The 18,521-nt window shown below is 32.2% G+C and overlaps 1 protein-coding gene across 8 annotated transcripts in view; it reads left to right on the top strand.

The window, feature by feature from the left end:
• LOC128857181 (programmed cell death protein 4) overlaps positions 1 to 18,521 on the top strand; it is a 67,282-nt gene that overhangs the window by 40,596 nt on the left and 8,165 nt on the right. For 7 of the 8 annotated variants that reach the window (XM_054092810.1, XM_054092815.1, XM_054092813.1 and 4 more), the window contains one exon: positions 1,903 to 2,042. In XM_054092810.1, coding sequence (XP_053948785.1) covers positions 1,903 to 2,042 — 140 coding nt within the window. Of the gene's footprint in view, positions 1 to 1,902; positions 2,047 to 18,521 lie in introns of those variants that run through there. The other variant, XM_054092817.1, reaches the window with a different exon arrangement.

Here is an 18,521-nt window from a genome sequence, read left to right as displayed (position 1 = left end):
AATAAAAAAAAATATATAAATAAAAAAAATATTATATAAATAAAAAAAAATATTATATAAATAAAAAAAAATTGTATGTAAGATTAAAAAAAATTTATATAAAATTAGAAAACTTAATAAAATTATAAAAAATAAAAAATATTATAAAGTTATGAAAATTAAAAAAAAATGATATAAAATTATAAAAATTAAAAAAAAAAGATAAGGACGAATTATAATTTTTAATTTTTTTTTTATAAAATTTATACATATTTTTTAGTAATAAAAAATTAAAAAAATTTTTTTTTTTTAACAATTCTGATACTTTCCTATACCGAAACGTATAAGAAAATTGAGATTTTACATAATTTTCGAAAACAACAATTCAGTTTTAAAAAAATTTCAAAAACGCATTTTTTAGAAGTAAATTTTCTTCACACAAATTGCCTGAAAAACGCATACGAAATGGGGAACTATTTGACCATTATTAACGGAGATAATGACAGATTATTTAAGAAATTTGAATGGTGACGTTTTAAAAAAGTAAAATTTTTCTTTAAACATATTTTTGTTTTACAAGTTGCATAAAAAGTACGAAAACGAGCATAAAAATTAACATTACGTTCAAATATAAAACAGGATAAGAAAGGCAGTTTTTAAAATTTTTTTTTTTGTTTATTTTTATTTGTATTTAAATTTTTTTTTTTTTTATTTTTTTTATTTAATTTTGTTTTTTTTATTTTTTTTTTTATTTAATTTTTGTTTTTTTATTTTATTTTTTGTTTTATTTTATTTATTTTTTATTTTATTTTTTTTTATTTTATTTATTTTTTAATTATTTTTTTTTTTAATTAATTTTTTTAATAAGACAAAAATTTACATAAAAAGTACGAAAGACATTTTTTTTAATGTTAAATTTTTACAACTTTTTTCCTTCGCAAAAGTTAGTTGCATCGAAAATATCAAAATGTATAATAAATTGAAGGGTAATTCAACATTATTTTCGTTTAGGGTAATTTCTTTTTTTTTAAAGGCAAATATTTTTTATTCATTATTTTTTTGAATTAATCTCTTTGTTTTGTACTCTTTTTCTGCCTACCTGAAATATTGCTAAAAAATCTTTTTTTAATTCAAACTTTTTTTTAACAAAACACCCTTTTTTTAATCATTTTTTTTTTTGTGAATAAATTTTTTTTTTTTAATTTTTTAAAATAAATTTTTTTTAAAAAATTTTTTTTTAAAATAATCTTTCTTTAACAAAATACATTTTTTTAATAACAATTCTTTTTTTTTGGTAAATGATATTTTTTTTAAATTTTTTAAAATGAATTTTATTTTAATTATTTGTTTTTTAATTAACCATTTTGCTTTGTTTTTTTTTTAATTAATCTTTTTTTTTAATTAATCTTCTTTTTAATTAATTTTTGTTAATTAATATGTTTTTAATTATAATTTTTTTTTATTATTCTTTTTTTTATTATACTTTTTTTTTTATTTATTCATTTTTTTAATTAGCCTTTTTTAGTTTCAAATTAATTAAATAACATTTTTTTAATAACCGCGTTTTTGTAAATAACTTTGTTTTTTAATTAGTAAATTTTTTTTATTTATTAAATAATTTTTGTAATTCACCTTTTTTTGTTTAACTAACCATTTTTATTTTTCAATAATCACTTTTTTTTTATATAAATATAATTTTTTTTTAGTTTTTTAAGTAATAATGTTTTTGTTTTTACTTTTTCTGCCTACCTGAAATATTGATAAAAAACAACTTTTTTTAATTCACAACGTAATCTATATTTTGTTTGTTATAGAAATACATTTTTTTAATAAAATCAGTTTTTTTTTCTAATTACCTTAAATTTCTCCAAATAATTGTCTAAACTTCTGAAAATAAGTGCCTATTTCTAATTCCTTCCACAGGGCTTCCTGCGCGTATTTGACGACATGGCTGACATTGTCTTGGATGTGCCTCTTGCATACATAATATTGGATCGCCTTGTAGAGCGGTGCAATCGTGCTGGTTTTATAACTGATAAGATTTTATGTAATATGCCCTCTAGGTAAGTTGCCAAATTTCACTTTTTCCAAACTCAGTTAAAAGAATTACCTTCAAAATATTTAAATACCTATTCGATTGTTGTAAGCTGGTGGCTCTAGCGCTCTAAGCAATGTATAGCAATTCCTCACATTTGTTGTACATTGCGCCAAAAATAGTTTACATTGTTTATTGAAGAGACAAAAACACACACACACGTTTGTGTTAGAGGCTCAATGCCTGAAGTGATAACATGAGTACGTTTGCATTAGCTACATAATTGCAGCAGTAGGAGTGGGGCGATAACACCACTGGTACTTAACCGCTTATCAATATTTACTATAGGTGGCTTAGACCCGGCGAGAAACCCATTAGTTCCGCACTACTTAGTGCCAATAGTTCCTCGCAACATTTCTTGCGTTTGCGTATTAATGCGGCCTTTCGTCCGATATGATTTGAGAGTTTCTTTGCCTTGTCTACAGAACCCTACCAAAATTTCATAAGTGAGAATCCTAGCTCACTATTTGTTGGTGATAATTCAACTTCGCTTTAGAGCGCTTTAAACCTGGAACGAATAAAATTCACACCAGGCTACCGGGAATGGCGCGCTTAGCTCATGAAGTTACCCGATCAGTAGTTGAGAGAGGATACTTAGCATCGCCACTTGACTATGTTGAGTTTGAGGTCAAAGAAAATGCAAAATGGTAAAATTTTCCGGGACCATTTATGTACCACTTTTTTTTTAAATTTTATTTTATTTTAACAAAGCTCGCAATATGTGTCTACATAGTTGAGACTTTTCCTGCAGGGTACCCACACTCGTGTTTACGTGCAAAACATCAACTGATACGATTTTTTCGGTGACCCACTTCAAACGCGCAGTCTAGCAAATACAGCTGTTATTCTTGTACAAATTTACTATGGAAATTTATTATGCCGCTTATATTAGGATTGTATTTTAATAATATATTGTGCCGATAAGCGTCTGTTTGGAAAAACGCCAGATTTTTTAACAGCAGCACTAAATAAATAGGACGCACACACAAACGTATTTTTCCACTGATTCTCATGGGAAAGAGAGAGTGTTTTAAGGCGACAGAAATAGATTAGATTTATAATACCGAAATTAGTCTATTTCTATCTTGAAAATATACACAACAACTGTGGGCTCTTGGCAAAACAACTTAAATCGACTTAACATTTTATGCCTGTTGAGCACCAACAACAGTTTTGAATTCTGATGCAATATTTAAACTATTAATATTTAATCATTTGCAGCTTCAGCTTAGAAATCTATTTGAATAAAATTTGCATAAAAATATTAAATGTTTTTGTGAAAGATCCATGAATTATTAATGTAAAAGCAAAACTTGCTGAAGCCAGCTAAGTTGTTTGCTTTGCAAACAGCCGCAGATTTACATACATGTATGTGTGTGTCTATATGTACATATGTATGTATGTATGTGTGAATGTCTTTCGAAAATGTTTCTTCTGGAAAAGTTTTGCTTTTGAATTTCATGTAAATTTAATTTTTTTATCATCATCAAACAAACCTGACAAAAGTAGTGGCTTGTAAGAAAAATCGAGAAAATTTTTATAAGAAAATTATTAAAAATGAGAACAAATGCGAATATCGATTTCTTGAATATTTTTTCAGGTTAGTAAATAAAAAAAGTAAAAAATAAAAAATAATACAAAAATAATAAAAAACAATAAAACAAAATATAAAAAAAATTAAAAAAAAAGTAAAAAATAAAAAAAATAATAATAAAAAGTAATAATAATAAATACTAAAAAAATAATAAAAGGAAAATAATGAAATAATAAAAAAATAATAAAAGGAAAATAATGAAAAAATAAAAAAAAAAATATAAAAAAAATTAAAAAAATAATAAAAAAATAATAAAAAAAAATTAAAAAAAAAATTAAAAAAAATAATAAAAAAAAATAATAAAAATAATAAAAAAAAAAAAATAATAAAAAGTAATAATAATAAATAATAAAAAAATAATAAAAGGAAAATAATGAAATTATAAAAAAATAATACAAAAATAATAAAACAAATAATAAAAAATAATAATAAAAAAATATTAAAAATTAATAAAAAAATAATGGAAAGTAATAAAAAATAATAAAAATGATAAATAATAAAAAATATAAAAAATAATAAAAAATAATAAAAAATTATAAAAAATAATAAAAAATTATAATAGGACTCTGAATAAGTTCGTGCGGTTTTTTTTCGAAATTTGAAACTTTATTGACGTAAAATGGTTACAAATTTAATATTCAAAATATTGTCCATCGCTTACTACTACTTTTTCCCATCTTTCTGGCAATTCACGGATTCCCTTTGTGAAAAATTCGGTCGGTTTTGCCGCAATCCACGAATCGATCCATTTTTTGACTTCATCGTAATTACGGAAGTGCTGGTCAGCCAGGCCATGTTGCATCGATCGGAAGAGATAGTAATCGGATGGCGCAAGGTCTGGACTATACGGCGGGTGGGGTAGGACATCCCATTTGAGCGTTTCTAAGTATGTTTTGACCACTTGTGCAACATGTGGCCGAGCATTGTCATGTTGCAAAATAACTTTGTCGTGTCTATCGGCGTATTGCGGCCGTTTTTTTCGCAGTGCTCGGCTCAAACGCATCAATTGTCGTCGGTAGACATCCCCCGTAATCGTTTCATTCGGTTTCAGTAGCTCATAATACACAACACCCAGCTGGTCCCACCAGATACACAGCATAACCTTCAGGCCATGAATATTCTGCGCCGACGTCGATGTTGAAGCATGGCCAGGGTATCCATACGTTGTCCGACGTTTTGGATTGTCGTAATGGACCCACTTTTCATCGCCAGTCACAATTCGATGCAAAAAACCCTTTCTTTTGTGCCGTTGAAGCAGTTGTTCGCATGCAATAAAACGGCGTTCAACGTCTCTTGGCTTCAATTCATATGGCACCCAATGGCCTACCTTTCGGATCATTCCCATGGCTTTTAAACGTTTGGAAATGGTTGATTGATCAACTCCCAAAGTTTTTGCAACCTCTTCTTGCGTTTGAGCCGGATCTTGATCGAGCAATTCCTCCAATTCGGTATCCATGAACTTTGGCTGGCGGCGCACCCTCGCGTTCTTCGTCTTCCAAGCCAAAATCACCACTTTTAAAGCGTGCAAACCACTTCTGGCACGTTCGCTCAGATAGAGCATGCTCACCATAAACTTCCACCAAGATACGATGACTTTCGGCTGCTTTTTTCTTCATATTAAAATAATGAAGAAGAATTCCCCGCAAAAACACATTATTTGGCACGAAATTCGACATTTTCAAGTGTGGTAAAAATATTGTTGTTTACGCTTCAAATAAAAAACTTATACTGACGTTTGTGCCTTACGACAGTAGCTCTCCAATGAATGTTTGGAAATGTGGATCGATGGAATAATAATCAAGTTACGCCATCTGTTGTAAAACCGCACGAACTTATTCATAGTCCTATTAAAAAATTATAAAAGATAATAAAAAATTATAAAAGATAATAAAAAAATGAAATAAAAACTAAAAAGAAAAAAATAAAAAAATGAAATAAAAACTAAAAAGAAAAAAATAAAAAAATGAAATAAAAACTAAAAAGAAAAAAATAAAAATATAAAAAGAAAAAAAAGAAAAAAATATATATAAAAAAAATTAAAAAATAAGAAAAAAAATATAAAAGAAGAAGAAAAATATATGTAAAGAGAAAAAAAAAAACAAAAAATATTTTTTAACATAAAAATTATTATAGTGCAAAGAACGCAAAGCTGTCGCAGATTGACCGGACAACTTGCAAAATAACTTATAATCTGGACGAGCAAAGCAATTTTTCGTGATGCCGTATGTTGTAAGAACACCACTAAATTAATAAGAGTGCAGAGGACTGCATGTATTGGCATCACGAGGGTGTGTATAACATGTCTCACTCCCGCCCTTAACGTCATTCTGTACTTTCATCCCGTTGATCTTCAAATTCAATCCATTGCTGCTCACAGAGCGCTATTAGGTTGAAGGACGTTGGCCTCTGGAGGCAATCTCCCGTAGGACACATGTAATAGCGTATTGAGGCAGATCTCTCCATCCACCAACTGGGTTTTGAGGGTTGTGCTAGGGCTGTCTTTCTAAGCAGGCTGTGTGGCACATCTTTCAATTCAAAAAGAAAATGAAGTTGTTTGTAATTTCAAACAGTTGGGCTTTGTTTTATAAAAACGTGTAGGAAAAAAAATTTTCGAATATGAACAGGAGTTTTTAACCACTTCACTCTTGCAGCTTATTATACCAAAATTCCGTGGGCTCGAAAACTGCATATGCCAAAATTTTCTGTTAACCCCTTGCCTTACTATTACATCTCGAAGAATAGTACACGTGCAGACAATTAAATTTAGCGCAATTCTATGAGTGAATTTATTATAAAATAACTCTTGAAACCGTTATCTATATTAAGGTCAATTTAGCTAGAATATAAAAAAGACCATGTGCAACAATAATAATATTTTTATGTTTACAAGTTTAAAGAAATTCGTATGATTTTAAACATTAAAATATACTGCGGGCGACGCCCGTCAAACTCGAATTTAGTACAGAAAATCTTGACGGGCGAGGCCCGTCATTTCCGCTCAAGGGGTTAATGTTTTTTTTTTTTTTTTATAAAAAAAATTGTCAGAAATGAACGCGATGTTTGAGCCATTTTAAACATTTGCACCTTATTATGCCAAAATTCGATGGACTACAAAACTGTATAGATGCGTTAACATTTTCTAAAAATTCTGTTTAATATTTATCTATTGAAATTTCTATAAAAGTTTATACGTATTATTTTTTTAATTCGCACAAAGTTTCAAACTTGCATTTATATGGTTTTTGTACGAGAATAAACCACATACATATATTTTCATAAAATATATTAAAATTAATTAAGAAGGAAATAAACTGTCAAAACTTGTCAGTAAGCCCCTGTGCTATAGTTATTAAATGCACTGTATGCCACATTTCAAATTACTTATAATTTTGCGCGGTGCCTATTACTTTTGGTCAAGGCTCTGTATACTTTTTTCAGTTCACTTCGTATTTGTTCAGCACTTTTTTTTTTGCTGGGTTTTTTGTGCAGTGAGCTAATGCAAGCAAGCGCTTTTGTTTATTGGCGTTGCGCCGTTTTGTTGATATGCATTAATTAATGCAATTTACTTTGCTACACAAACGCAGTGCATACAGAAATATAATAAAAACAAAATGTGTGTGTTCGTGTTCTAGTGCGATGCAATAAAATGTATTTGTATATATATATGGGCTTACATTTACCGGCCGGCCGGCCGGCGTTTTGCTTTCGTTCATTGTTCATTCGCTCACTAGGTATTTTTCATTTTTCTATCTCTGCCTTACATAAGAGACCCCCAGCTCTGTCAATAGCGTCGCAATTTGTCTTGATGAAGTGCACACACATACGCAAACATACAAACATACATACATTTATAGCATAAAGAATTTCTGTTTCTATTTAAAAAATCCATACATTTTTATTACTTTTTGCCAACATTAAATTTTAGTGGAACAATAAAAAAATTATAGTTTTGCTTCTGACACTTTCGCAGCCGAGCTGAGCCGAGCCGCAAGAGCCATTAAACATTTTCTCTTTCTCGCTCACTCAACAATTCTTCTGTACTATACTACACCTGTGTTTGTATGTACATATGTGAAAGTTATGTAGCTACTTGTACATGCGCATGTACATACAAATTTGTTTTTGTTGCTTATGGCGGTTGTAGTGGTAATTATTATCGCAGCGATTGCATAATCATTGTATACATTCTCTGCTTCTATTTTACCGGCAATTTGTTGCTATTGTTGATTCGTTGCTCGTCCTCCATTTGCCCCAACTTGTCACGACGACGACGACGACGCCACTTTGTTCGTCTCGTTTTTGCGAATGTGTTTGATTTTCGTATGTTATGTTTCTTATGTTTTCATTTTCATTTTTTTTTTTTCTTTTGTGTTCGCTCAACCTGCTGTGCCTTTTGTTTATTTGCATTATTCTGCTTTCAGCACGTTTATAAACTTAATTTTCTGCTGCGCAATTTTCGTTTTGACTTTTATCTGTGGACGGTGCGCACAAGGCTGGGGGATTTTTGATGTACATACATACATATAATATAAAAATATACATAAGTAAGCACATCCGTGTAAGGGTGTGTGCTTTTATTTTAAATATATATAATATTTATTTTTATAATGTGTATGTATGTATGTGCGTACAAACTCACAATTCTTGTTTACGACTTGTTTTCTCCACATTTTTGCCGGTTTATCGTCGGTTGTCATACTGTGTGGCCTCGCGTACATACCTACATACATATATAGATATGTATATGTATGTGTCTGGTAATAAGCAGTGACAGCCAGTACTTCATACGTGTATGTTGTCAATCAGCTTTAACCCTGTACTGATAGTGTTAATCTAATATATTTAGCACTCAGTTGGGCACCCGGGTCTGGCCAGACTGGCCTCTTAATTTTTAACATAATTCTGAATTGAATTTAACTTATTTCCTGTGTAGCTAACGACTTGAGCTTCCTAAAATTTAATTTTCTATCGATTTATGTATGTATATATCGAATATAATAACGGGCATAACCTTTTAAAAAGGATCCTCGAACAGGACCAAAAAAAAAAAGACCAGAACCGGCTGCTCAACAGAAGGTTTTAAAAAGCTGTCCAATGGAGGGTTAATGTAGTAATTATTTTAATTTTAATTAATTTTATTTTTATTCAAGACCCTTGTATTGCACATGGTTCTAGGCTGTTCTGTTTGCGCCGTCCCATGTGATGTCGGCATCTGCTAGCTCGCGAAACATTGACATTCTCCAAGTGTTTGTTGTTGTTGTTGTAGCAGCATAAACATTCCCCATACATAAACGGGGAATGAATGCTGCTGAAGTGACAGTCCTTGGCCGAATTTAAATCCGGGTCGGTCTGGTTACGTAGAATCGACTGTCTGGGGGACGCGTCGTTGCTGATGGTGTTCGGTATTCTACAAATGATGCGGAGGCATTTGTTGAAGAAAGATTGTAGCCTCTGTGTAATGGTTTTAGAGGCCAGACCAAAACAAATTTACCCGAGGCGAATTAAACAAATATGTAAATGTTAGAAATGTGTTGGATCGACAAAGGTTAGGTATCTAGGGTTAAATTGTAAACGATCTTTCAAAAGTAACGCGAAGGGTTAAGAAAAAAAAATAAAAAATATTAGGAACTCTAATTAATTATAACAAAGGTTTTCTTCCTCTTCTTGAGGCTGAGTGTAATAAAGCGCGCCAGTCGTTTCTTTCTCGTGCTAACCGGCGTCAGATGTTTTTTATTATTATTCGGCCGCCGTAGCCGAATGGGTTGGTGCGTGACTACCATTCGGAATTCACAGAGAGAACATCGGTTCGAATCTCGGTGAAAAACCAAAATTAAGAAAAATATTTTTCTAATAGCGGTCGCCCCTCGGCAGGCAATGGCAAACCTCCGAGTGTATTTCTGCCATGAAAGAGCTCCTCATAAAAAACAAAATATCTGCCTTTCGGAGTCGGCTTGAAACTGTAGGTCCCTCCATTTGTGGAGCAACATCAAAACGCACACCACAAATAGGAGGAGGAGCTCGGCCAAACACCCATAAAGGGTGTACGCGCCAATTATATGTATGTATATTAGTTTTTTTTTATATTATATTATTATATTTTTTTATAATATAAATTTAATATATTTTTTTATATTATTATATTTTTTTGATGGGTGAGGTAGGGTTCAAAATGTCTTCGAACTTACAGCGACTGTCGTCGTCTGCGTTGAGTGCTGTGGCCACTAAAACAATCATTCCTCTTCTTTGAGACTTCCTTCCCGGGACTACTTTCTGCATCCCTTCGAGCGGGCCTAAAACGGTGTCCATAACTCACGTCTCGGTATACCATATTTATAGCCGGCTTCATACTCCTCTTATGTCTCTATCTGTGAGGTTTCACTCTGTTGTACTGTTGTAATAGAACATCTTCAATGTATATTTTAAACGCATTTCAGCTGTTCTTGCGTTCAGCATTTTCATGTTTGGCGGCACGATTTTGGTATAGGTATTTCCGGGAGTATTCGCGGCCCAAGTAGAACTGAGTCATGAAAAAGTTCACTTCCCCGAAGTGCCTTTGAGCTCTTTTGCCTATTGTTGGAATGATTTTCTCCGCCGTTCATCTGCCTCTCGATTCAGCGTCCCCTCGGCTTTGCCACCGCAGCATGGTTTGACATCTCCGTTCCGCGACGCTGGTGATGACGTGTTTCTTCTTGGAGTCCCACGCATCCATTCGTTCCCGGGCCATGAGGTCGACGGGAATCTCCCCGCTGATCACGAAGACTACAGCGCAAGAGACAGTGCGATAGGCTGAAGCAACTCTGAGTGCCGCTGTTCGTTGCATTGGCTCCAGTTCTTTGCGCGTGGTTTTAGTTTTTTTTTTTGTATGATTTTGTTGCTATTATTTGTTAATGATTATTTTTTATATTTTTTTATTTATTTTTAATTAATTATTTTTTATTTATTCATTATTGCTTTTATATTAATTAATTTTTATTTTTATATCTATATTATTTATTATTGTTTTCAATTAATTTACTTTTTTATATACGTTTTTTTTATTTAATTAATTTATTTTTATTTATTTAACTAATTTGTTTTTTATTCAATTTTTTTTTATTAAATTTATTTATTTTTATATTATAAAAATTTTTTTTATTAAATTTTTTTTATATAATATATTTTTTATTTTTTTTTTGTAATTTAGTTTTATATATATATGTATATATATTTGTTTTATATATATATTTTTTTTTGTTTTGTGAATATAAAATATCTCAAGAATATTGTGTAAAATTTGACGAACAACGGACGCGTTCCAGGCCGAGTTTCTATACCTGCTCGACTTTAAAGCATTTTTCGGACAATTATTTATTTTTATTTTTTTATTTTTAAAAGCTTACATGATATACAATTATAAGTAAACTCAAGCAAACGCAGTGCTAGCAGCAGAGGCTTTCGGCTGACTGGTGGTGATATGTGTTGGATCAGATACGACGGAGTAGGTCGGTGTCCTTTAGAAATTTGTAGGTTTTTTTAATGTTATCTTCAGTGACATCTTTTAAAAGTTGAAGAGGATCTGTGTTGCTGAAGTGGTGATGCCTTTGAGAAGCAAGTTCTGGGCAGAATACCAGTAGGTGATCCACACTGACTGTGGCTTGGCAGAAGGGGCAGGTGTTGGATGTATTTCTACCCTGTAATAGGTGTACGCTAGTTATTATGGTGTGCCCAATACGGGGTCGTGTGTATGGGGTAATGTGGTTGGTGGGTACCGATGATGGATAGGCAAGTTTTGTACGTTTGGGGTTAATGTTCGAATAATGGTGTTTGTAATGCGACCATTCACGAAGTAACTTTGTTTGCCTCTGTTCATGAATAAGCCGGTATATGTCGCTGGGTAGGATGACTTCTGATGTGACTGTTGGTATAACGGAAATATCCTTGGCAATTGTATCTGCCCTGGTTATTCTTTTCCGTCTACGCCATAACTCAACTGGACCACTTTTGGACCAACCGTTTTGAAATTTTGCTCAGTACTTCTTCACGACATTCAGCAGGCTTCCTTGGGAGCCATTTTGTTTGGTTTTTAAAAATCGTTTAACTTACAATAAAAAATTAAACAATTTTTTTCAATGAAGGTCTGTTTTTCGACTTCCAAATACTACGAAAGAAATTGTTTCAGAATATCAATATTTTGGAATGAAAATTGAGGAACATTCAAATGTTGTATTGTTATATGGAAACTGACTAAATAAACTAACACTAAAATATTCTTAAAAATATGGACTTTTTCACCAAGTTTCACCCGCCGTCCCTTAACTAAGATTCGAAATTCATACAATTAAATACTGCTAGCGCCATGCGAGAAGTCATAGGTATGCATACACCTGGTGGTAAATGCGTTGAAGTGGCTCCAGGCAGCAGCGTGAAAATTAGATTTTTTTTTTTTTTTTTTCAAAAAACTATTGCTAATATTTGAAACTATTTCTATTCATTTTAATTTTTTTTTTTTTTTTTTTTTTTTTTTTGAGTCAGTAAAATTCAGACCGCTAACGCGCCAACTGGCCACGTTCTCATGTGACAAAAGTTTGCTTACATACCTGAATACCTCTTTGTGTGTGAGACAAAGAGAGAGAGAGCGCGAAATAGAGCTTTTGTGCAGTGCAACAACCTGCATTTGGTTCAAGATCGCTTCAAAGCTATATGACAAATGCAACACCAACCTCCAGCAGCTGGCGGCGAACAACTCACCCACTCCCACCCGCCCGTCATGGAGGCACACACTACAGCGCAGTGCACTTATCAATTATTCGCACCTCACTGCGCGTACTCCCCCTATAGTGCACACACATACCGCGATTTGTACATTTTCGGCTTGCATTTGTGTGTGTGAGTGTGAGTGTGAATGCGAGTTTGTTTGTGAGTGCAATGATAAAGCTTTTTATTTAACTGCAGTTGTTGTTGTTTGTTGTTTGTGGTAGGCAGCAGTAATAAGTAGGTGCAGTTATTCAATAGCTGTTGTGATGTGGTTGTTAGTGCGCCACTCCCACTTTTTTACAGTTGTCGACGAGGCAGACGCATTTATTTATTGGCTCTGCTCAACTCTGTTGTTCACAAATACATACGAATAAAGCTCTTTTGAAAGCTCCAATATTGGGAATGCACAACATGTTCGTGTGAGTTTGTGGTTATGTTTTATCACAAATTTCATTATACGCATATATACATACGTGCATATACATATATACGTTGAGTGGATATACAATTTGTAGTTGCTTGCATGGTATCGCTAAACGCAATTCGCCTTGATTGAGGCTATTGCACTTTAGCACTCCATTGCTGCAACTCTGTTTATTATGCGTTTATCGTAATTTTCAATGCAAGTTTGCTATAAATATTACATATATTTATTTATTTTTATTTCCAAAGCCATTACGTATGCAGGCGGACACGTAGTGCGCTAAGTGAAATGTTGTAATTTTGCTGACATTTCGAACTTACTTGTATTTGTCATATTCGTGGCAGGTGTTTTATTTCGAAAGTGTCAAACAAAAAAGTAAAATATACAATACAACTTTTTTAAACTAACTTCACTTGAAAATTTAGTATGTAGTTACCGAAGCGGGAATGGAATTAAGCATCTTTTGCAAGTACTTTGAAATCCTAACATTTTTGGAAGTTAATAATATCCAGTCACAAATAAAATCTAATTATTATTTACAAACAATTTTAGTGCTAAATGTAGCAAAGTCAAAAAATGTAGGTTTTTACCAAAGGCACTTAAGCCGTTAATGTATGCCTTTGAGCGTATATTGAATGAAAATTACAGTACCATTACAGATTAGAATTGAATGTTGATCTCTATGTAATATGCAAAATACGGCATTTAACTAAATTCATAAATTTACGCTCACGCTCAAAATAATGAGCACACACTATTTTTACCAGTTTTGACTACTTTTTTTTAATTCATAATTTTTTTTCTCAATATTCATAATTTTTTCTTAATATTCATATATTTTTTTTTTAATATTCATAATTTTTGTTGTTTTAATATTCATATTTTGTTTTTTTTTTAATATTCATAATATTTTTTTCTTAATATTCTTAATTTTTTTTTAATATCCATATTTTTTTTTAATATTCATATTTTTTTTTAATATTCATAATTTTTTTTCTTAATATTCATAAGTCTTTCTTAATATTCATATATTTTTTTTTTAATATTCTTAATTTTTTTTTAATATCAATATTTTTTTTTTTAATATTGATATTTTTTTTTTAATATTCATAATTTTTGTTTTTTTTTATATTCATAATTTTTTTTTTAATATTCATATTGTCTTTTTAATGTTCATAATTTTTTTTTTTTAATAGTGGGTAAGACTCCGTCAGAAAATATGAGATTTGCAAGTGGTCTTTCGATTTCTTTGAAACTTTGGGAAATATTAGTTCTAGTTAAGATACATTCGAGCCTAAAAGGATTTTGAAAAATTTTCAAAATTGAGTCATCTACGCCATGTTGAAAATCGGGACCGTGTTTTTTTCAAAAATCAATATTTCTTGAACCGTTGGATGGATTTCAATGCAATTTACAGACAATATAGAAACAAATAAGTAGTTTAAATTAGTATTATGTTAAAAAAAAAATTTCGAAATTTTGACCAAAAAAAAAAGTCAAAAAAATTTTTTTAATCAATTTTTAGTTGATTTGGCCAGTTTTTTAGATTTTCTGTTATACACGTAACGATTCCTTATGATTTAACCTTTATTTTGAAAAAAAAAATTTATGGTGTCTATAATAGTTCTCGAGATATTGCGATTTTAGTGGAAGCGCGCACCGTGAAGTTCGCGGTTACGCAGCGCGGGAGTAGAAAAACGCGCACAGACGTGCAGCAGTCTGCTCCAGTCACTTCATACAGGAACACATAACGCAGCGCGCATTGCACACCTGTTACCTAAACCGTGCGTGCGCGCTTCCACTAAAATCGCAATATCTCGAGAACTATTATAGACACCATAAATTTTTTTTTTTCAAAATAAAGGTTAAATCATAAGGAATCATTACGTGTATAACAGAAAATCTAAAAAACTGGCCAAATCAACTAAAAATTGATTAAAAAAATTTTTTTGACTTTTTTTTTTGGTCAAAATTTCGAAATTTTTTTTTTAACATAATACTAATTTAAACTACTTATTTGTTTCTATATTGTCTGTAAATTGCATTGAAATCCATCCAACGGTTCAAGAAATATTGATTTTTGAAAAAAACACGGTCCCGATTTTCAACATGGCGTAGATGACTCAATTTTGAAAATTTTTCAAAATCCTTTTAGGCTCGAATGTATCTTACCTAGAACTAATATTTCCCAAAGTTTCAAAGAAATCGAAAGACCACTTGCAAATCTCATATTTTCTGACGGAGTCTTACCCTAGTCGTAATTTTTTTTAATATTCTTATTTTTTTTTGTTTTAATATTCATAATTTTTTATTAATATTCATAATTTTTTTTTAATATTCTAATTTTTTTGTTTTAATATTCATAATTTTTTTTAATATTCGTAATTGGTTTTTTCTTAACATTCATAATTTTTTTTTTTTAATATTCATAGTTTTTTTTAACCCTCCGTTGGGCACCCGAGTCTGGCCAGACAGGCTTTTTCGACTTTGGACGTTAATTTAACATATTTCTGATATAGCTAACTACTTGAACTTTCTAAAATTTAATTTTCTATCGATTTATGGATGATATAAACTATAAAAAGGATTCTCGAGCAGGACGAAAACAAGGCCAGAGCAGACCCGGGAACTGAAGTTAATTTCGGAAAAATGCGTTTAGAAAAATGTGTGATTAGATTATTAACCTTTTGGGGACGAGTGTCGGCGTATAGCCGCCCAAGCCATTTTAGCGTTGCGGACGCGTGTCGGCATTTAGCTGCTTAAATTAGTTCGTAGCTGTAAGGCTCGCGACGTCTGTCGTTCTAAGCGATAAGATATGCATAGATATAGGTTTTCATTCAAAGACATTAGGGCCATTAACGATGAAGTCTCATCTTCCTTATAATGTAAACTTACGATGCGAGAGTCAGTCTGTCGGTAAAGTCACAACGAATTTCAGTTCCTCGATTAAGTCTCTCAGTGTTGCTGCCAGAGGAACCAGCAGGCTTTTTATATAATAGGACTATGAATAAGTTCGTGCGGTTTTTTTGAAATTTGAAACTTTATTGACGTAAAATGGTTACAAATTTAATATTCAAAATATTGTCCATCGCTTACTACTACTTTTTCCCATCTTTCTGGCAATTCACGGATTCCCTTTGTGAAAAATTCGGTCGGTTTTGCCGCAATCCACGAATCGATCCATTTTTTGACTTCATCGTAATTACGGAAGTGCTGGTCAGCCAGGCCATGTTGCATCGATCGGAAGAGATAGTAATCGGATGGCGCAAGGTCTGGACTATACGGCGGGTGGGGTAGGACATCCCATTTGAGCGTTTCTAAGTATGTTTTGACCACTTGTGCAACATGTGGCCGAGCATTGTCATGTTGCAAAATAACTTTGTCGTGTCTATCGGCGTATTGCGGCCGTTTTTCTCGCAGTGCTCGGCTCAAACGCATCAATTGTCGTCGGTAGACATCCCCCGTAATCGTTTCATTCGGTTTCAGTAGCTCATAATACACAACACCCAGCTGGTCCCACCAGATACACAGCATAACCTTCAGGCCATGAATATTCTGCGCCGACGTCGATGTTGAAGCATGGCCAGGGTATCCATACGTTGCCCGACGTTTTGGATTGTCGTAATGGACCCACTTTTCATCGCCAGTCACAATTCGATGCAAAAAACCCTTTCTTTTGTGCCGTTGAAGCAGTTGTTCGCATGCCATAAAACGGCGTTCAACGTCTCTTGGCTTCAATTCATACGGCACCCAATGGCCTACCTTTCGGATCATTCCCATGGCTTTTAAACGTTTGGAAATGGTTGATTGATCAACTCCCAAAGTTTTTGCAACCTCTTCTTGCGTTTGAGCCGGATCTTGATCGAACAATTCCTCCAATTCGGTATCCATGAACTTTGGCGGCGCACCCTCGCGTTCTTCGTCTTCCAAGCCAAAATCACCACTTTTAAAGCGTGCAAACCACTTCTGGCACGTTCGCTCAGATAGAGCATGCTCACCATAAACTTCCACCAAGATACGATGACTTTCGGCTGCTTTTTTCTTCATATTAAAATAATGAAGAAGAATTCCCCGCAAAAACACATTATTTGGCACGAAATTCGACATTTTCAAGTGTGGTAAAAATATTGTTGTTTACGCTTCAAATAAAAAACTTATACTGACGTTTGTGCCTTACGACAGTAGCTCTCCAATGAATGTTTGGAAATGTGGATCGATGGAATAATAATCAAGTTACGCCATCTGTTGTAAAACCGCACGAACTTATAAATAGACCTATTATTTTATGTTTTATCCTGCGCACGATGGCTAAGCGATCTAGAGATTATACGTTAGATAGTGACAGTTCTAACGAATATTACTTTGAATCTGATTAGACGAAAGATGACGGCATTGCTTCGTCAATTTGAACGATATCACAGAATGCCGGAATATAAAACGTATACGTAAATACAACATAACTTCTTTTTGTTGCTGTTTTTTTTTTTTAATTTGTTTGTTTATAATTAGGTATTTCTTGAGTATATGAAAAAATTTTCTTGGGTTAAATAAAGCCTTAGTTTTTATAACCTTCAACGTAATTATTTTCTTTACTGCGCACTTCAATACCGTCCTCAGCGACGCTCGCCCGTCGAGCGGCTCCGTCCCAAAGAGCTAATTGGCAGAAATGTATCATATTATTAATTCAGAAGAGGCCTACTTTGAAGGCAATGAAATAAATTCTAAAGATAAACAAAAAAAAAAATTTTTTTTTAATCAATTCCCGCCACATTTTTGATATAATATTGCGTGACCTCATTTTATATTTCTATAAATAGAATACAATATAGTACATACATACATATTAAGAATATATGTATATCGCCATGTTCTTAATCAAAATTGTGTCCCGCGTGTGCTACTTTATTGTGCTTGTGATAGCAAGTCTTTCTATTTTTGCAAACACGAATCTGGAGAAACAAAACAAAAGCTGTGGGAATGGGAACACAAATGTTGGCTAAATACGCCCACGTTTTTTGAAAAGATATTAAGGAAATATGCAATTTTCGTATGAGATATATTCTCTTAAATGAATATAAAAATCTGATTTCTAAATTGGCGATAAGGTGGCAAATGCGTTGTTGTTGCGTGAATGTTGTCATAGAAGAAGCGATTTGAAATTTAGTAGTTCCCACTATTTTATAAGTAATATTTTTATGAATTCATTTAGAAATACAAAGTTTTGGTCATTTGATGGATTTGCAAGGTCTGTGCAAACAAATCAAGGCTTCTAACTAAATTGAAATCCAATGCCAATATGATGTGAAATCGTCGCCAGATCCCCGTGAGGTAAAACTAATAAAGCAACTTTGGCAATCAGTACAAAAGGTTGTTGTTGTAGCTATAACTACACAGGAAAAGCTGCTGAAGAGACAGTCCTTGGCTGGATATAAATACGGTTACGTATAATAAAATAAATCGTAATCCAAATGGTCAAGAAAAACATATTTTTGGTTTTTTTTTCAGAAACTATTCGCAGAAAGGTGCGCAACTAAGTTCTCGCTGTTTTTTTTTTAAGAAAATACAACTTTATTCTGAAAAAATGGTTACAACTGAATCATTGAAAGTATTGCCCATCGCTGGCTACTACTTTTTCCCATCTTTCTGGTAGATCTCGTATACTGTCGCGGTAAAACTGTTCATCTTTTGAGGCTATC

Source organism: Anastrepha ludens, chromosome 3 (assembly GCF_028408465.1).
Source record: "Anastrepha ludens isolate Willacy chromosome 3, idAnaLude1.1, whole genome shotgun sequence".
NCBI classification, from domain to species: Eukaryota; Metazoa; Arthropoda; class Insecta; order Diptera; family Tephritidae; genus Anastrepha; species Anastrepha ludens.
Note: the sequence above shows the minus strand (reverse complement) of the source record. Positions and strands in the feature narration are given on the sequence as shown.